This window comes from Coenobita brevimanus, chromosome 95 (genome assembly GCF_032717465.1).
Source record: "Coenobita brevimanus isolate Jiangsu-jjx chromosome 95, ASM3271746v2, whole genome shotgun sequence".
NCBI classification, from domain to species: Eukaryota; Metazoa; Arthropoda; class Malacostraca; order Decapoda; family Coenobitidae; genus Coenobita; species Coenobita brevimanus.
The window spans coordinates 28,535,907-28,557,942 of NC_137048.1; the positions used below are offsets into that span (position 1 = coordinate 28,535,907).

At 41.8% G+C, this 22,036-nt stretch overlaps 1 protein-coding gene across 1 annotated transcript in view; it reads left to right on the forward strand.

Annotated features, from left to right (window-relative positions):
* tyn (trynity) overlaps positions 1-22,036 on the forward strand; it is a 183,569-nt gene that overhangs the window by 67,864 nt on the left and 93,669 nt on the right. Inside the window, exons 4-6 of the mRNA XM_080282996.1 lie at positions 7,653-7,767; positions 8,522-8,575; positions 18,424-18,537. Coding sequence (XP_080139122.1) covers positions 7,653-7,767; positions 8,522-8,575; positions 18,424-18,537 — 283 coding nt within the window. The remainder of the gene's footprint in view (positions 1-7,652; positions 7,768-8,521; positions 8,576-18,423; positions 18,538-22,036) is intronic.

The window sequence follows — 22,036 nt, forward strand, 5'->3', positions numbered from 1 at the left end:
GATGTGAGTTTCGGCGCTGATAACTAGCCCGGCTCTTGTTTTATGGCGACCTAGTGACTACGGCTCTAGGGTGATTCGGCTTGGGTTACGGTTGTTTTATTTACGACCTGGGTTTTGGGATGAGACGCTTGAGACGAAGGATAATTGGCTGTACGGTTAGGTTCAAGTCGGTTGTAATAGTATGTTCGGTCAGAGTTGTTATGTTTTAGCTGCTGGTGATGATGCTTTTGTCAGATTCATGGATGGATGATACGCAAATGAACTGCATGGTATATGTCTATCTATTTATCCATCTGCCTACCTATCTATCTATCTATCTGTAATTCTATCCGTCCATTTTTCTATCTATCAGTCTGTTTATATATTCGGATACATTAAAATCGGCCACCTATCTCCGTGCTAAATATTTTCTGTTAACTTATTTATCATCCTAATATTCTCATTTTATGATAAATTATTAATACATTCATGCAAATATCAGTATCAATAGTGTTCTTTATTAATAATATTCCTCAAACTAATAACCTGGTAATATTCATTTATACACAGTTAAACTAGATTAAGCTATTGTTTGGTAGGATAGCTGATTTCTTTTATGCAAGGAAGAACGACCCAAAGGCCAGAAGCCAGCAAACTGTTCCCACCAAGAAAAAAACACAAGATAACACAGATAGCCAAATCTAAGATCCGTTCATTTGCTACTCACTGCCCATTGATATTTCCTGTTACTGACTGGGGCTCTTGTAACTGAAATGAAGGGTGACGAAAATACTCGCTTTTAAAAGAAGAAAAGTCTTAAAAAAAAAAAAAAATCCCATTCACCTGTCATTCATCTTCATCCTTCATTCAACACTCATTCACTCATCTGTATTTTTTCTTACTGATTCTCTCTCTTTCTTGAAACTAACCTGTCATTCCTCACTTTTCATCCATTCACTATGATGATGCTATTCCTTTCGTGCTATCTCCAGACGCATATTTTCTGGATAGGGGAGGCCTTAGAGTGAAAGAGTTAATCTCTCACTCTCTCTCTCTCTCTCTCTCTCTCTCTCTCTCTCTCTCTCTCTCTCTCTCTCTCAAGCTGAATAAAATCGCATGGTGTGGTAGCAAGAATAGAATATCAAAGTCATCGTGTTGAAAGACTTAAATCTTAACGCTTAACCCATTATATTACTTTATTACTTCATTATTATTATTATTATTATTATTATTATTATTATTATTATTATTATTATCATCATCATCATCATCATTGTTATTATTTGTTACTCTATCATGAGCCTAGAAGGAAGGACAGGAATTAGGAAAAAAGTAGAGCAAAGGTGAAAAAGAAGATAGTAAATTTTATATGAAAAAGAAGAGAGAAAAGATTAGGTGAAAAAGGAGACAGTAAAGTTTAGGTGAAAAAGATAGTAGTGATGCGATAGTACGGTAGCAATAGTAATAATGTAGTAGGTGTATTAAGTAGGATTTCACCCATTATTCCATTCACCTATCCCCCGCAAATCCCCCCCCTCTCTCCCTTTACAGCTCTATTTCCCCCCTACCACCCCCACGCCCCCCCACACACCCACCTGCCCCTCAAGTCACGCTCGTCTTCAGCTATCGGAGGGGGAGTAGGGGGGTGAGTGGGAGGGGGGTGAGACAGGTGAGAGGGAACACGTCTTGGCAGCTGATTAAGTGGTTCAGTGAGCACAGGGTCCAGGGTTCATCACTGGGGGTTCATTATTCGCTGCCATCATCATCACACGCATCACCACCACCTCCATCACCATCGTCACACGCATCACCACCACCACCACCACCACCACCGCCTTGATCATCACACATTAATTTCACACTGCTTTGATTAACACGGTCTTGTGGCACATACTTATCGCACACTAATTAGATTCATACAGCCTTGCCGGATTATACGCTTCACCACCACCACCACCACCCTCATCATCACACGCATCATCACCACCATTGCCTTGATCATCACGCATTAATTTCACACGACTTAGATTAGCACCTTCAAGCATCACACACTTCGAACTATCTAGATCCTTTCAGTCTTACCTCACCACCACCACAATCATCATCCTCATACACATCCTCTTAAACTACTTGGATTTTGCTGGAGGGGTATTCAACGTACCACCTTCCGCTTATTGGCTCATAGTCGCAAAGCTCTGTGGTTACTTCCTTTATTAACCATTGAAACTATCCAAATCTATCATTTTTAAGAGACCCTAGACGCCAATGAGTTAATCCAGTGTCTGATCATCACATATTCATATTACACCACCCAGATGAATAGTCAATATAGATCATCACACACTCATCATACGGTAACTGGTCAACATATATTCATCACCAATTAAATTGTGACTCACCATCACCACCACCCTAATCATCACACACTCATCTTACACCATTTGGATTAATACAGCCACGCCAGATCATCACACATACTTGCAATATACCAAAGTATTACACAGTCATCACCATATGATATGTAACTCACCACCCTTACCATCACCATCACCACCACCACCACTACCACCATCACCACAACCATCACCACCACCACCACCACCACCACCACCACCACCTTATACATTCACCACCACCTTAATTATCGCCATCACCGCCACCACCACCACCACCTTACTCAGCACTGGTATAACGAAGCCTAATTTGGACTCAGCAAAAATAATCAAGTCTACGAAGTCAATTAATTTTGCTCTGATTAGTTAATTAATTCCACCGAGAGATTTATTGTAATATATTTCTCTCTCTCTCTCTCTCTCTCTCTCTCTCTCTCTCTCTCTCTCACACACACACACACACACACACACACACACACACACACACACACACACACACACACACACACACACACACACACACACACACACACACACACACACACACAAATGTTTTTCTGATGACAGGGTTGATAATGCAAAAAAAAATCCTCTTCTCCCTGTTTTCTTCTCTATTTCTATTCCATTCTCTTCTCATCCTGCTGTCCTTGTTCCTATCCTCTCTTTTTCATCTTCTCCGTCTTTCTCGTCGCTTTCCTCTTCCTCCTCATTCTCATTTCATGTCATTGTATATTCCTCCCTCCCACCTTGTTTTTCCATCCATTACCTTTCAGTTTAATCATTCTCCCTTATTTTCCCCTTAACTTTTCTCCTTTCACCTATCTTCCTCCTTTATCCAATCATCCTTCTCCCTCCTGTCTTCCTCCTTTCTCCTATCTTCCTCTTTCGTCCTATCTTCCTCCTTCCTCCTATCTTCCACCATTCTATGTTCCTCCTTCCCATCATCGTCATCCAGTAGCGTGAGGAAGTAATTTTATCGCTATGATTGTCTCTATCATTGTCTCTATCATCGCCACGAGTCTGCCTGGTTGAGGACTAGCGGTGGTCTCTCTCTAACAGGCTCTAACGATGCTACGGGAACGGCCATTAAGAGTTGTCCGTTTCGTTGTTTTGTCCGGCAGACGCGATAGTAATGACCAGATGCCAAACTACGGTGCAGAATGTAATAAATCTTGCTGGGGAGAGAACTGAAAATAGTGAAACTGTTCTTTGTCTGTGGTCGCGGTGTGCTTGGTAACGCCCTTTCACTCTCCTAAAATATCTAACTATACTCTTTTAACTTTAACCTGGCCTAGAGTTTCGTCCTTTTGTAGCTTATTTCACGTAGTTATAGCAGAAACAAAAATGCAGTGGAACGGCTCTCCATCCTCTCCATAGCACTTCTTCATGACGAGCAGCAGACCCAGGTGTTAATCTTTTATTACAATCCAGCATTCGAAATGGAGAGATGTCAATTTTAAGTCAAGTTAGAGTAAAAGGAGTATAATCAACTAATAAGCAAAGAAAGTTACTGACTTAATAAACAAATAAAAATAAATAAATCATCTTGTTAATGGCAGATAGAGAAAATATGGTGTCAGTTACAATGAGGCTAGGTAACAAAATGAAAAAGTGTCTGGCCAGTGTGACAACGAAAATACGATTAAAGTAAAAAAAAAAAAGAATAAATGAATCGTTTTGTCCACATTTGAAAGCAACTGTTTTGTGCTTTTTGTAATAATATCTGTTGGCAGAAAACTGAAGAAAAACCCCGTATTTATTTTTTTATGTTTGCGAGGTAAAATTTTGTGCAAGGCGAAAAAGTGCCTCATAGCAGGAAAGACGGAAAAATTGTCCATGCATGAAAGGAAATATATACATGCAAGTTGTTATGTCTTTTGGCGATTAAAGAAAAATAAACGGTAATAGCCTTCGGTACTGGTTAAGGGTGGAAAGTGTTGACCAGATGCTTCAGTACTGACTGTGAATAATAATAATAATAATAATAGTATTAATAATAACAACAACAACAATAATAATAATAATAATAATAATAATAATAATAATAATAACCCCCCAAATACTACTGCTACTACTACTACTACTAGTGGCAGATGTTAAGTACGGTAAATGTGGAAGTTAAATTGGCCAGAGGGAATGTTGATTGCCTGTGATAAGGATGATTAGAGGCGCTTTCATCTTGGTCATCCAGAGGGAAGTAGGAAACGGAACTGCTAGCAACAGATAGATGGACAGAGAGATATATAGAAACAAAGACAGACTGATAAATAGACACACTGATTAACTGACTGACTGATATAGACTGACAGATAAACCTTCTGACTGACTGACTGATAAAAGCAGCCTGACAGACATAGATATATTGCTTGTCTTAACTGATGGACTGACTGACTGATTGACTGATTGAATGATTGATTGAGAGGTAAATAGAGAGGCTGATATATTTAATAAAAAATTTCAGAATAAAACCGAAAATGCAAGCAGACAGACAGACAGACACAAATGGATACGAGTAGACAGATAGATAGACAGACAGGTAGACAGATAATTATAGACAGCATGATGGGGACACGGGGGAAATGGGGTCCGCGTTACAGTTGAAGAGATATATGAGAAACCTTTAATTCTTTTTTTCTTATTTTGCGGAACCTGACCAAAGGGTAGAAAAATTGTAAAGTCACCCCTGGACCATTAGGTGAGTGAATTTCGAAGGCACGGAAGGAAATGAGCGGATGAGCTGAATAAAATCGTCTGGTGACAGCAAGAATGGGGTAGAATTATAGGTCATAGAATTGAAGGGGTTTTAAGATGATGATGATGATGATGGTGGTGATGATGAAATAAGCTAAAATAAAACATCATCCGAAAGAAGTGTGTGTGTGTGTGTGTGTGTGTGTGTGAGAGAGAGAGAGAGAGAGAGAGAGAGAGAGAGAGAGAGAGAGAGAGAGGGGTGAAAAAGAGAAAGGAAGTCTATAAATCAACCCATCCTTCCCACCCTGAGGCAAGGAAATGAAAGAAAAAGTAAGTCATTGATTGATTACAGGTGACCTCTGTGCTTCCTCCCCAGCTCCCTAACACCTTCCCTTAAGCCAGTGGTTCCCAACCTTTTTGGTCCTGTGTCCCCCCGAGAAAATTATGAGAAGCTCCATGGCCCCTATATAACTCAGATCGTATATTTTTATATTTTTAATATTTGATATTGTGCAGAAAACGGTAATTACCCCAATATACTTAAGGCTAAACTAGCACAGGAAGGTATATTTCATACTTGATTTCTGTCAGGTTTTACCCAGACCAAATACCTTATAATATCTTATATTACCAATAAGGCCCATGGCCCCCCAGTCAATGTTCCATGGCCCCCTTGGGGCCATGGCTCCCAGGTTGGGAACCGCTGCCTTAAGCGATTTATTTTACCTATTACACCCTACTACCCTGTTCTGTGTTGTATACATTCAGCAAAAATCGCAATACTTTACAGAGGATTAAAAAAAGCATCAAACGAAAAGAGAGGAGAGAGGAGAGAAAAATAAAGATTAAAGAGGGTAAAAGAGAGCACTAAGAAAGGGGGTGTTGATGGAAGAGAGCAAAAAAAAAAAAAAGAGTGAGAAGAAAAAATTAAGGAGAAGAGAGGATAAAAAGAGAGCATGAAGGAGAGGAGGTGGTGATGAAAGAAAGCCAAGGAAAAGAGTGAGAATGGGAATATAAGAAGAGAGGATAAAAAGAGAGCAGTAAATAGATGAGGTAGTGATGGAAGAGAGCAATTTTGAAAGAGGAGTGAGAAAGGAAAATAAGAAGATAAAAAGAGAGCATTAAAAAGAGGAGGAGGGGAGGCAGAATGAGCAAAGGGTCTCCTAGAAGACAGAGAGGCATGGAGGGGGAGGAAAAAGAAGAGTTGAGAGAGAGAGAGAGGGAGAGAGTTAGAGAGAGAGAGAGAGAGAGAGAAATCGAAGGAAAGAACATTCGGAAACGCTAAAGTAGAAGAGACAGAGAGCTGGAGGGAACGTCCGCGAAAAATGAGAGAGAGAGAGATCAACAGACCAGTAGAAGCCGTGACTCCAGTACCCCCCGTGAGAGAGAGCGAAGGGGGAGGGGGAAGGGGGCAGGAGGGGGGCAGTGTAGGAGAGGAGTCAGCGTGTGTGTGTGTCGCCACGGGAGTCAGTCGGAACCCAGACGCCAAATCGCCCACACGCCTCTCCCACACACCCACACCCTCTCTCCGTCGCCACTACCGACACATCTCGCTAGCCTCTGACTTCGCCACCACATCTCGCGAGCCACTCTTTCGCTATCTCCAAAGTTGCCTCCTTCCGCGTCTCCCTCTCAGTAGTGTTGGTGTCTAGGTGGTGGTGTGGTGGTGCTGTGCTTGGCTCGCTGGGGGGTTCAACATTGCCCTTTTTTTAAGCGTGGACACATTACCGCTTTCTCGTCTTTTTTACGTGATTTGACTTAAAATTCTCGCAACTCCTTTTTCCATGTCTTCCCCACTCGCGTCTTAGAGATCGACCTCCCTCATCCCCCCCCCCCACCCCTGTGTTAAGGGTGATAGCGATAGCCGGTGCTCGTGTTATCGGCTGCGCTAATCATGAGGAGTCTTAGCACGTCGAAGGTAAGTGTGATATAGAGATAACAGATATTTTAATGGTAGCTTCTAAACTATTCTGGATTCATGGGTGCCTGTGTATATCTTGTTTTTCACTTCAATTGATCATTTACCTTTTTTGACGAATTTAGGTGGTACATGAGCCTGGTGATTACTGCCTTACAAAAACCATATGGATTTTTTGAATGCCTTGGTATTTCTTAATTTAATTTTCATACAAACTGATTAAAAATGGACTTGTAATTATATGATGTGACAATTCAGGAAATTTAGGGAGATAATTGCTGCGGTTTTTTTTTATTTTTCGACCAGAGTTAATTTTCAGATTATGCAAATTATTATGGTTTTGATACTGTTTCTTCTTAATCTTAACAACTCACTTATTTCTTAATCGTAACAACTTACTTATATCTTAATCTTAACAACTCACTTTTTTCTTAACACCTCACTTAATTCTTAATCTTAACAACTTACTTATTTCTTAATCTTAACAACTCACTTATATCATAATCTTAACAACTTAATTATTTCTTAACACCTCACTTATTTCTTAATCTGTACAACTCACATATTTCATAATCTTAACAACTCACGTTCTTCTTAATCTTAACAACTCACTTATTTCCATCAACCACTTAAAGTTCTTTCACCCTAATATCCAATCTCATTACAAACAGACCAAATAAATCCCCAGACCACGATAAATCCTTTGGTCACGTTAAATCACTTGACCACGGCAATTGGGCAGACCGAGAGAAGTTCTTAGACCGGCACGATAACTCCTTAGATCCAGTGAGTTTCCTAGACCAGTGATAATTTCCTAGACGAGAGCAGCTTCTTAGACCAAGTTAAGATACTGTAATTCTATTCACGACTCTGAATACTCTAGGTCACAGTAATTCCATAAGTGCTATTAAACTTCTTGAATACGATACTACTACTACTATTAATACTACTACTACTACTACTACTACTACTACTACTACTACTACCACTACTAACGATCCTCGCAAGGGCTCTGATCCAAGGAAGAGATACGATCCAGTAGTCCGCCAAATTGGACCCTGGCTGCGGGTTCCCGTGGTGGCGTCAAACAGTGCACCTGCTTCCTAACTTACTGTACATAACGGGGAGGGAGAGTGCAGCCAATTTCGCCTCCACACCAGTCTCCATAGCAGTGAAATATACAGCCGATCTCTACCTCATACCAGTATCCATGACAGTGAGATATTGTCGTAAATGATTCAGCTGCTTTGTCGTCGTCTTCACGCCTTTATTCACTCTAGTCTGTTTGTGAAGTGTGTGGCAAGTGAATGAATTAAGATAAACGCAGAAACAAACTCAGCTTAAGGTCAGGAAAGGTTTGTGAATAGGCTGTGTTTATGACTGCCTGTGAGTTTTATTTATTTATTTATTTATTTAATATTTGGGTGGAACATTCAGGGACAAACGTAAGTCTAACATTTCCAAACTTTTGCTTGTCACTTTTCACTGCTGGCTAATTTTCCTGAGCCGTGAGAGGCCTGATGTGTTTCTCTGCCCGTAGATGATGCTCCTTGATTCGATGCGGGCAGAGAAGAAACTGATGGACATGCCCAAAGTGTGAATCAGAGGCACTGGAATATGAGGAAAATTTATATCCTCGACTGTACGTAATGAAGTTTTGAAGTGTGATCTACGGGTGGGCTAATGCTGTAGGGCTGTGCGTCCCCTTAGTAATTAAACAATAAATAGAGAGAGAAATAGACAGATGGGTCGATGGATAGATAGGTAGATAGATAGATAGATAGACAGACATGCAGAAAAAAGGAACTAAAGGTTGGAACTCTGTAAAATTTCGTCCTCTTCAAGTAAAGAAACTTCGGTCAAGGATAAAACCCGAACAGAGCCAAAGCTGTATAAAGATTAATACAGAATCGCTCTCTCGCTTCATTCGTGCTATCCCCAGACGTTTTTATTTAGTACTGGGGAAGTTTTTGGAGATGGAGGGGTAGATGTAGCCTCCATTAACCACTCCATTAACCCCTTCACTAAGACAGGTGTACCTAAACCTGAATGAAATCCACACAATTTTTTTTTTTTCACTGCGCTTGTAGGGTAAGGGGGAGTTAACGGTGTATATAGAGAAGTCCGAGAATGTGTGTGTGTGTGTGTGTGTGTGTGTGTGTGTGTGTGTGTGTGTGTGTGTGTGTGCGGTAATAAAGAAAATGATGCCGTAACTCTTCCCTTGCTGGAGGTTCGTGAGAGCGTGTGGGTGTGCAAATTACGCTGCCGTGGGAGCAAAAGGCTTGATATTGCTTTCTCTCTCTCTCTATCTTTCGTTCTCTCTCTCTCTCTCTCTCTCTCTCTCTCTCTCTCTCTCTCTCTCCACTGATGCTGTTGTTGTTATAATTATGAACACCAGTATCTCAACCACGAGGCCTCACCCAAGCGAGTCAGCCCAGCCCTTGTGTGGAGGCAGGTGGTACGCGAGAGTAAATAAAGATAAAGTGAGCTAGCTTTAATTTGAACCTGGCAAATTGTGGGCGGAAGCATTGGTTATTATGTCATTAGAAGGAAGGAATTAGAAGAAAGAAGGGCGTGATGTTCAGGATTAAAGTGACAGATGGTGCCGGTGAAAGAGAGAGAGAGAGAGAGAGAGAGAGAGAGAGAGAGAGAGTGAGCTGGATTTAATTACACCTTGCACCTTTTATAACTGTGAGAGGAAGTCTAGGCGGAAGAAGAGGATTTAAGACAAGGAAGGTAAAGTAAGAGTTACATGGATACACAGATTATACAGACGTGGAGATGATTTCTGGATGGTCTGGTTTTAATATTAGAAAGACTTACCCTCTAACTAGGGAAATTATAGAACAGGACAGCGAAGGAGAGAATAATGTTGCGAGAGAAAAAAAAATAAATATAAGATGTCACCAGATAATACCTCTCTGTCTGTCTGTCTGTCTGTCTCTCTCTCTCTCTCTCTCTCTCTCTCTCTCTCTCTCTCTGGATTTTGAACATTATAGATCAAAACAGTTTACCATAATTACTGTGGTTGTAGTAGTAAGCTCATAAGTTATTTTCATAATACTTCCTTGTGGGCGTAGGGGTTCGAGGTTAGGCTACGTGATTCTAAGTATTTAAGGGTGGAAGACTGACCTACGCCACTGGCGGCATGGGACTGTACATGAAGATGATGATGATAATGATGAAGATGAAGTAGAGGAAGAGCAAGAAGATGATGATGATGAAGAAGAAGATGAAGAAGAAGAAGAAAAATAAGGAGGAGGAGGAGGAGGAGGTGGAGGAGGAGGAGAAGAAGAAGAAGAAGAAGAAGAAGAAGAAGAAGAATTGGGTTTATGGTACGACTGTCACCCTACCTGATTATTCTTCCACTAGACCACAAGGCGTCACAGAGATATGGCAGTAAACAATTGCTATAATCGATTCAGTATTAAACAAGTAATTTGATGTTATCGTTTTCTGCGCTGTATTTGAGCCAGAACTGTTCTAAAAGCTGGGCAGAAAAAGAAGGTGTAAGGAAAAGACTAATAGTTTGACGATAGAAAAACCAAGTGTGTCATGCGAAATGAAGCTGAGAGTGGCAGATTTTGATGTAGAAAAGAAATGAGACTATAGTTAGAAAGTAGAAAAAAAGGAAGTATATTAAAGAAGAGGAGGAGGAAGATGGCATTTGAAAGTAAGGAAAAAATTAAACGAAAATTGAAAAGATGACGAGGTGTTGACATTGATAATGCTCAAGAGAGGAAGAGGAACTGAAAAGACAGACACTAATAAGAAGTATGAGAAGAAAATGAGAGGAAAAAATAGGAAGAGGAAGAGACAGATGTGCATTACACCTGGGAGAGGAAGAGGAAGATGAGCATTAGGGCAAGATCATGGGAAAGGGGAAAAGGGTGACTTAGATTCAGATGCCATTTCTGAGGCTCCTATGACTGATTCTCGGCTAAATTAAATGGTCTTGCTTTGGGTGGAACAGAACACTAAAGCTGTCCCGACGATGAGAGGTTTAAAGACGGACAGTCACGGTCAGTATTTTCTTTACAACGTCACAAAACAGCGTCAAAAAATAAAAAGAAAATGAATAAAGAAAGGACTAAAAGAAACGCGCCATATTACTAAGGAGGTTAATGGAGATTTTTACTATCTCATTTGAGGCCTCCTCGTATAGTCTATAACTTAAATTTTCTGGGGCCAACGAGAATATATATGGCATTTCGTTCCATCAGTTGTGAACCCCAGACATGTAAACGAATAACTGATCTGGGGTGGGATTCACAGACATGTTACAAATGATTCTATGCTGTAACATGGATGTGCTTTTTACGCGAAGAAATTGAAATACGGATAAATTTTTGCACTCTCTTCCATGTACTCTTCATGCCAAAGGAAATCTTAGTCACACGGTAATTTTCCCCTCGTAAGCAAGATTTGTTTTGCAGGAAAGTCAAGGAAAAGAAAGTGCAGAATCTCCCCGTGCCTCTTGTTCACCCTGCTGTAATACATCTGAGTCACGAGAAGAAATTGATCGTAAGCTTGTTCGTGAATGCGAGTCCAGGCCTGTAAATAAAATGATACCCCGACCACACTGATCTGTCGCGGCGCTTCCCTTCTTCCGCCGATTAAGTTGAACTGCGTGGGATTGATATAGTAGCAATGATGGAGAAAGTGAGAAAATGGCACGCAAGAAAGAAAACACCAGAAACATGACAGAGTGAGAGCATATGGGAGGAGAGCATCATCATCAAACCCTACCAATCGCTGAAAAAGAAAAAAATAACTGTGTGGTAAACGGTACAACAGGAAGAGAAAGTTGGAGATGTGAGGGTGGAAGAGGAAGAAGGTGGAGCAGGAAGAGGGTGAGAGGAAACCATTAAACAGAGGGGGTGTGGGGTGGAGGTACTGCAGGAGACAGGAAGGTAGGGTGGGGTTGGAGTGAGGGTGGGGCGGTGCAGAGTAGAATGAGAGGTGGGGCATTAACGTAACACACCCATGACATAATATCCTTAATTTCTGACACAATTTTAAGCTCACTACCAACTTTCTACAGCTGACAAAAGGAATGAAATGAATGTCTGACTTTCGCAAAAATGCATCTTAAGTGGAGGTATTTCATTAGATGTTCTTATAGCTATTATAGAAAGGCAACTCCATAGCTATGTTGATAATCATGGTGTACACTCGATCAAAAATGTATCTTTACGTAGGTGATCGATGATTTCACAGTGAGCGTTGCTGCTGTTATCGTTTTCTTCTCAAGGTAAATAATTCTGAATGATAGTTTATTTTAAATGTTGAAACTTCATGCTTTACTAGGTGTTGATTATACACATCAGTGAAAAGTGTCTGAACATTTTCAAGTGGCTCGTCCACTGTCGGAAAATGTCAAAACGGGCAAGTGTAAAGATTCACTTTTTTGATCGTGTGTGCAAGATTCAAGTTTCGTCAAGATAAATTAGTTGTATATCCAAGTGCTTTGTTAACCCGTCATAAGCCACCGTAATATCATGATAGCATTGTGAAATCTAGTTGGCTTTAGATGGTAACTGCTAAACTTAGAACTGAATGAAGTCGTTTAATGGTTGGCAGAATGCAGTACTTAAATGCGACCGGAGGAGGGAAAGGGATGATTTTTGCTCATTATTTTGCATGACAGTATGGGCTGAGTTTCTGAAGGCAAATTTAGTAACGCTAGACCAGTTGAAAGCACAATATGGCAGGGTTGTTAGCTCGGCGGTGGTTGTTTAGTGGCGTTGTTCTTAGATTAATGGCACAGCATGACAGATTTAGCCTTTTCATGGTTGGGAGATTTTTAGTTTTCCAATCCAGACAACTTCAGAAGATTATTTAGTTGTTTAGCTAAGAATGGTTAATAATAATTTGTTGTAGCTAAGTGTGTAGGTAAGTAAAGTAAGTAAGTAAGTAAATAAGTATGTTATAAGTAAGTAATAAAGACTTGTAAGTGTTAATGAAGTAGCCTTAGCCCTCTCAAGGAAGACATAACTCTAGTGTTCTGTTCCAGCCAACACAAGACGATTTTATTCAGCTGTGAGTGAGTGATAGGAGCCTGGGTGTTAGTGATACAACATGACATATTTAATAAACCAATTTATCACGCTAGCGGTTGTTTAATGTTTTGGTCCATTAGGCTTGGCAGGAGATGGATGCCTTCGTCTTTGCCAGTGTATGACAGAATGGTTGATATTATGGAGACCTGGAGATTGGCTGGGACTGGGTGTAACAGCCAAACATCCAATAGGTAAAAATGCCAAAAGATAGGAGAGAATTTAATCCTGACTCAGACTAATGATGGTGATGATTAACCGTTTCATGGTCGCATCTTTTGTTTTAATCCAGCTAATGACCGACGATTGTATTCAACTGTGAGGTGGTATGGGAACCTGAGAATTTTGAAAATAAGCGCAAGACGGAGACAGACAAAGTACGTGGAGATTATTCACTGACTGCATCAAATCCATCGCACCCTGAGGCTATCTCGGCCAGACAGAGTTACTAACGGACTGTCCTCGTTAAATGACAGAGTAAGAGGAAGATTTTTGAGGTCAGGAGAGTCTGATTATGAACGCCAGGCAAATTGATAGCACCACATGGCAGTGTAGTTAGCTGGGTGTTGCTCTGATAAACTGGAGAGCAGACAAAGAAGGGTAAGCGTGGTAATTGGAGCAAAAAGAGGGAGTCTCCATGTGTGAAGTGTTGTGAGGAAGTCCCCCCGTACACCCCCCCCATTTTCTTTGTCTCTTGTCTGTCTCTGTTTCTGTCTCTGGCTGTTTGTCTGTATGTCTCCTGTATCTATCTATCTATCTATCTATCTATCTCTGTATCTGTCTATCTATCTGTTTATCTATCTATCTTTTTTCTTTCTTTATATCAGGCTGTCCATATACTTCTCTGCCTAATACACCAATATCAGAAAATTTTCGAGTAAATATTTGGTCGAGAAAATATTATAATTGACTACAAACCCTGACCTTTGACTTCCTTAACAACAGATAACCCACTATTACTCCGTGCTTGCCAGAGATAACAAAGGTAACACGAAGCCCTTGAGACGTGGTAAGTGTGGTTTCACGTGGAGGTGATAAAAATTGGCAGCCACAGTAATATAATTTTTTCGACCGAATATAAAATTAAGAAAATGCTGGTGTCGGAGAGATAGAGATAGATAGAGAGATAGAGATGGAGATATACAAAGAGAAATAGAGATAGAGAGATGCATAGGCTCGATAGACAAACAAAAAAGTCAGTTGGAATAGTTCTGTGAGTTCGACTGTGTAAAAATCGTAATATAAAATAAAAAATACTAAAACTGAATAATACTTTGACTCCAATTCATTAAAGTAAAAATAGCTTTAAAAAATAGCTAAAAGGCAGACAATTACTCCAATTCTAATGGTTCGTAAACTGTTGAGGGAAACGACTGTGGGAAGAAGCAGAGCATTAGTGGGCAGGGAAACATTTATTACCAGGCATTACCAGCTCACGAGAGACGAGGAAAAGTAAGAAGCACTAAACCTCCTTCCATTACTTGCTGAAGGAGTCAATCGCGTGAGAAAAGGGATTATATTTTATAGAGGTCGTTTTAAGGGACTGAAAAAATAAAAATAAAAATAAGAATAAAAAATAGTGATGATCATATATATAGAATGTTAGGTATTGAATGACTGACACTATTATTTATTTAAAAAGATGGCGAATCAAAAAAATAACTTTATGCTTTGGTGAAGATGTTGATGGTGAAGTTATGTTGTTACGGTGCAGGTAGGAAGGATAAAGGAGTTTTTTCTTGCCTTAAGAACCGTACACCTTTACCGCAGTGCATCATACACCCCCTCCCCTCAACACAAACACATACAGTAGACACCCCACCACTTTCTCTCTCTCTCTCTCTCTCTCTCTCTCTCTCTCTCACACACACACACACACACACACACACACACACACACACACACACACACACACACACACACACACACACACACACACACACACACACACACACCGCTCGCTGGCGCAGTGGTAACGTTCTCGCTTGCCATCTGATAGACGGGAGTTCGCGCCTCGCTCAGGTTGTGAAAAGTTTCACTGACGAAGTGGGTGGTCACTGTCCCCCTTGAGCAAGGGGACGGGTGTGTGCGTGTGTGAAGGTCACAGCCTTGCCCTTAGATCGGACTATATGAGCTCTCAGCTCTCTTCCGGGAGGGTAAAAAGCTGACGATCACGACCATCAAGTGATCCTGACCGACCCGGTGAATTACACACACACACACACACACACACACACACACACACACACACACACACACACACACACACACACACACTTCTTTGTAGCTCCTCATAACTTTCATTCATCTGCTAGAGTTACGTTTTTTGCTTCACCTTTCAATTAATTAACCTGTAAAATTCGCCAGGCGTTAGTTAATTGGCTAGCATGAATAGATAAGACGTCCCAGATGATTTAAGGGTTAATTTGTATATTTTCTGGAGGCTGTTACATTTAGTTTTAGAATTTGACTCTGGCTAAAATTGACCTTACAATTCCGATGTTAAAGTTATGGGTTTTGTGACAAGCTGGACGTGTGTGTGTGTGTGTGTGTGTGTGTGTGTGTGTGTGTGTGTGTATGGTGAGACGGTATAAAAACAGTCGTGCGCCATTTGTCTGTCTGTCATATGGGGACCACTTAATTCATCCCCCCCTCCCCCCCTTCTCTCTCTCTCTCTCTCTCTCTCTCTCTCTCTCTCTCTCTCTCTCTCTTTCTCAGTTTGTTTACCTCACCTCTTTCTAGTCTCTCCCTTTCCCTCACACGTCCTCTGTTAGGTAGAGTTTCCCTTGAGTTTTGAGGGAAACTAATTCTGTGTTTGAATCAGGTATAATTGGCTGAGAATAAATGGATCCACGTGTGTTTTGATTACGTAACCCAGAGGTGTACACAGGTGAGAATACTTACAGTATACTTACACATAGGCATACTGACACATTTACGCACATGAATTTTGTCTATTTATGTCTGTTTCTGTCTCCGTCTGTCTGTCTCTCTGTTTGCCTACATGTCTGTCTCTGAAACACACACACACACACACACACACACACACACACACACACACACACACACACACACACACACACACACAGCCTCTTTCTCCCTCTCTCTCGCGCCCCACTCACCATTGTGTCCACGTGATAGGTAACCTCCTGCATATTCATTCTGTTGACCATTCTCACGACTCTTCTCATTTAATACCATCACCTCCTTCCTCTGTTACCACTACTTTTACTACCACTATTACCACGACTACCACTACTACCAGCACTACCACTACTATCAACACTACCATTACTACCACTGCTTCCACCACTACATCCCCCAGTACCATGACTACCACTACCACCACTACCACTATTACCATTCCTACCGCCGTTAACCACAGTGCTACCACCACCACCTTCTTAATCTGTAACCACAATTGTTACTACCACCACTACCATTACTACCACACTGCTACCGTACCACCAGGTCTTCGCTCTGTTGCCACTACAGTCACAACCACCACTACCATTACCACCACTACTACCCGTCACCACAGTATCACCACAACGATCACCATTCAGGCTCCTATGACTCACTCTCAGCTGAATAAAATCGCCTGGCGTTAGCTGGAGCAAGAATACTAGAGTTGTCTCTACCATCAGAGGGTAAACGCCTGCACTACCATTCACATCATTAACACTTCTACAGTCACTTCTGCTATAGTTCATTCATTTTAACTTGGCTCAGATTTTCGTCATTTTGCACAGCTTCTTTCACGCAGCTCAGTGGCGGAAAAAGACAATACTACGCGTGTACATCCTTTCCAGAGCACTTCTTCGTGACTAGCACCATATTCCAGTATTAATCTACTGTTACAACTCAGCATTCTAAGTGGAGAGATGGCAGTGTTAGGCCAAGTTAAAGTGAACAGGATATTCCGCCACTTAACACTTCTACCACTTAAACCTTTGTACTTAATTACTGTTTCTACTTTCACAACGGCACTATTGCTTTCCTTCTACTCCATTACTTCACTACTACGATCACCGTCACCACCACCGCCAGTCCCACCATGTACCACCACAATCGCCACCACAGTCACCACAACAACCACAACCCTCATTATCCTGCCAACCACCACCACAATCGCCGCCACAACAACCACAGCCCTTACCACCACAGCTACCACCGTGACCTCATCTATCACCATCACTTCAACCACAAAGTCACCACCATCACCACATCAGTCCCCACCACATCCACAGTCTGAGCAACCACACTCACCACCATAACCACCACAGAAACCACAGCTCTCACCACCACAATTACCACAGAATATTACCGTGATCTAATCTGTTACCAAAGCCACCATTTTTACCGCCATAATTACCACCACTGCTACCACAACCTCCACAACTACCACAACCTCACCACAACTCCCACCCTACCACAATTGCCACAACATCCACAACCTCACCACAAAAGCAGCCAGTCCTCACATCTACCACCCCACCCTACAACAACCACAATCTCCACGACCAAAACAACCACAATCCCCACATCTTCCACCACAACCTCACCACAGCTACCACCACAACCACCACCGTGACCACCCCAAAAACACACATCCCGCTCCATTCTGGGAAATTGAATACGTCGGCGTGAAGGAGACAAAAAATAATCCCGTTCTAAACGTGTGGGAAACGCGGCATCCCTCATTGTGGCCGTTTGTCACCTTTCGGGAGTCTAGAGTCGTGGTTTCGTGGGAGTGAGAGTTACTTTGCACCTGTTCCTCTGCGATTTAATTATGCATACTAGACCGTGGGCTTAGGAGTTTTCCTGATACCTCATCCTCCGCGATCTATTTTTGCTCATTACACCTTCGGGCTTAGGAGTTTTTCTTTCCGGCTCTTCCTCAGCGATTTATTATGTATCTCTTACGTTGATATTCTCCTGGAAGGCAATCTACTGGTGTTGGAAAGGAACGCCCCCATGTGATGGCATCGGTATACCCAGGCGGCTCAAGTTCCTGGTTATACAGACGTCCCTCAACCACTTCCTTGTTCCCCGAAAAGGGGATGGTTGATCAGATGAGCCTGCGATAACAATAACAACAAGAGAACCCAAGTGAATTATTTAACATCGACATGGCCACTACATTATACGGTCCCTATTTCTACTTGTAAATCATATACACTTCCTTTATTAGTGGGACATATGGTGACGTTGATATTTTTTGATAGTACAGTAATTAGCATTCTGTATTTTTGGTAATAGTCAGCAGTCTGTATTTTATATTTACCGTATGCAAAGTGGTCTTACAGTAAAATTAACGACCCATACGCTGAAATTTGTAGGTTAGGGAAGAGATGGTATTTTTGAAGCCTCTTGTGGCCAGAATAAGGACGCCCCAGGGGAGTGTGGCGGCGACGCTGAAGAAGATGCAAACAAACTCGTTCAGGATGCTCGTGCTGAGAGGGTGGTGTGGCGAGGTGGGTGCGTGTGGCCCCAAGTTTGCCCTGACTCTCTCACACACTCTCACCCTCTGACATGGAGTGCGTTATCCTGAGTGCCTGTCGTGATGTGGCGTGATGTGCTGGAGAGGGTGGTAGGCAGGTGGTATGTAGGAAGGGATATAGGTAGGTACTGTAGGTAGGTAGGGAGAAAAGTAGGTAGGTAGGTAGGGAGAAAGGTAAGTTGGTAGGTAGGGGTGGTAGGTTAGGTGGGGAGAAAAGTAAGTTGGTAGGTAGGGGTGGTAGGTTAGGTAGGGAGAAAGGTAAGTTGATAGCTAGGGGTGGTAGGTTAGATGGGGAGAAAGGTACATAGGTAGGTAGGGGTGGTAGGTTAGGTAGGGAGAAAGGTAAGTTGGTAGGTAGGAGTGGCAGGTTAGGTAGAGAGAAAGGTAGGTAGGTAGGTGATAGGTTAAGTAGGAAGAAAGATAGGCAAGACTGCAACTTTGTTAGATATATTGTGGACAGACAGACAGACATGGGTGATCACATAACCTCCGCCCAGCTTCGCTGGTAGGGAGAGGAGTTGGTAAGAGGGAGTGTGGATAGGGCATAAGTAGGATTATGTGGAGTGGGGTTGGAAGGTAAAGATGTAGGCAGAGTATAGGTAGAAATAGAGAGAGAATATAGGTAGGAATATACGAGTCGGTAGGTAAAGGTGTGGGTTGAAAATAGGTAGGCATATACGGGTCCGTAGGTAAAGGTCTGGGTAAAAAATAGGTAGGAATCGAGGGCGTCGAGTTGTTATTATAAGCTGGGGATGTGAATAGATCTGCAATTAGGAAAAAGCAAAAATTTCCTATAAAGAAGAGACAACGTAAATAAGAAAGGAGAAGAATGAGAGAAGAATGAGAGAGAAAATGTATTACGTTGAGAAGACAGAGGAGGGAGACTGAGGATGATTGTGTGTTTAAGAAGAAGGATGAGGAATAAAACAGATAATGCAAATAGTGGTGACGAAAATAATCTTGGAAAGAATAAGTAGGAAGATTATATTACTGCTGGTGAGTAAATTGATTGTCAAATAGATAGATAGATAGGATAGATATTACAATGAGCAATACTGGTAGCAAGACAGAGGCAGATAGATAAAGAGAGAGAGAGGAAATGGAAATAACTGTAGAAACCAATAGATCGATAGGTAGATAGATGGACGTAAAGTGATAGATGAGATAGATAGAAATTCATGGACAGATAGACAGAGATAGGCAGATAGATGGATGGACAGATAGATGGATAGAAGTGGTAGCGGATGAGATGTAAGCTGTCATTTAGGGGAAGTAACTGTTCTCTCACCGATCATTACTCACTACTCTCTCTCTCTCTCTCTCTCTCTCTCTCTTTGTGTGTGTGTGTGTGTGTGTGTGTGTGTGTGTGTGTGTGTGTGTGTGATGGAGGATGGGTTGTCACTGAATAGGGAAAGGAATTCCTGAAGGTATATTTCTAGAGGACAATTTTTTTTTTTTTTTTTTTAGGATGCAGTGTCAGGTACTATATAACTGATAAATTTGTGGTCAATATTTGCCCCTATAACATTAATCTGAAAAAAATGAAATTGTGTTGAATTTTACCTGCCTTTATTTCTGCCTGTCTATGTATGTCTGTCTATCTGTCCATTCCTAATTCAATTCTCCCCACACTTTTCTACCTTGAAATTTCTTCCCTCCTTTCCACCTCCACTCCTACTTACTTACCGTGCTCCCTCCTCCCTTCCTTCTCTCCTTCCTCTTCCCTTTCTCTCTCCCATCCTCCCTCCAGCTTGATTTCCTTCTCCTTCTCCTCCTCCTCCTCCTCCTCACTTTTACTTTTGCTATCTTCACTCCTATTCCTCCTCCTTCATAGTCTTCATTCATTCATCCATCCATACTGCCTTCTTCCTCTCTCATCTATCTTCTCCTTTTCTCATACTTACTCCTTTCTTTTTATTCAGTTCTTCCTCGTTTAGCATACTTTCTTCATCCATCTATCCATCCTTCCTATCTCCCCCTCTCTCTCTCACCCACCTTCGCCCACTCTGAAACTTCCTCCTTCTCTTTCCTTTTTTTTTTTTTTTTTATCTTCCTCCTTTGCCAAATTCATCTTAATCATTCATCCATCCTACCGCGTTTCTCTCTCTTCTGTCGTCGTCCTCTCTCAGTCTTCCTCCTTTCTGTCTTTGTTCTTCTCTGTTACCCTCCTTTACGATCTCCCTCCCTCCTCCTCCTCTCTCAGTCTCCCTCTTTCCCCCTCGCCCCCCTCCTCATCAGTCTTCCTCCTTCCCCTTCCTCCTTCTCTCTCAGTCTTCCTCCTTGTTATCTTTATTCTTCTCCGTTACCCTCTTCTATCTCGCTCCATCCAAATCTCTCCCCTCTTCCTTGCTACTTTTAATCTTCTCTTTTACTGTCTTTTCCATCTCCCCTCACGTCCTCTTCCTCCTCTCTCAATCTTCCATCTTTCTCCCTCCTCTCCTTCCTTCCTCCTCCCCCACTTCTCCAAGCAAAACACATCTCCAAGACGACAGGTGTTTTTCCTTAAGTCCAAACACCGTACCTTAGTCTATTATTATCGGTGTTTGGTGGGCCTCTTGAAGTGATTTTTTTTTTAGACGTAATAACAGGTGGTATTAGAAGGTGGATTGCAGGAAGTGTGTGTGTGTGTGTGTGTGTGTGTGTGAGAGAGAGAGAGAGAGAGAGAGAGAATTGGAGGGTTTGTTCGTGTCTGTGGGGGGAGAAATAGACTGATAGAAGTATGTTTGATAAAAAGATAGACAAACAGATATGTGTGTGTGTGTGTGTATGTGTGTGTGTGTGTGTGTGTGTGTGTGTGTGTGTGTGTGTGTGTGTGTGTGTGTGTGTGTGTGTGTGTGTGTGTGTGTGTGTGTGTGTGTGTGTGTGTGTGGAGGTAGCAGACAGTTATGTAGCAGTGGAGTAAATCTGTGGACCGTATCGGTGTTATGTGGCGCACCTCACGTCACCACACATCACGTCACCACACATCACATCGTCATCACACATCACATCACCACACATCACTTCATGTCATTACACATCACATCACGTCACCACACACCACATCACGTCACCACACAGCGCGTCGCGTCACCACACATCACATCATGTCAGCACACATAGTCACCACACACCACATCACGTCATCACCACACATCACATAGTCATCACACATCACATCACCATACATCACCACACACCACATCACCTCACCACACCACACCCTAGCACCGCCTTAATCAATGTTCATCACCACTCTCATCTCGACTCCTTTCATCTCAGTCATCACCTCACTCATCACAACTATCATCACACACATTTCCCTTCTCTTCACATTCAAAAGATAGATCGGACTGAGCATGGTCTGACTTTTTTCTCTTACGTCTCTTCCAGCTCTTTTTTTTTTTTTTTTTTTTTCTTAAATTGATGACTTTTAAAAAATGAATTTTATGTATTTTGCATTTCACCAGTCTTTTCCCTTTTCTTTCTTTTTTTTTTTTTGAAGTGTGGATTT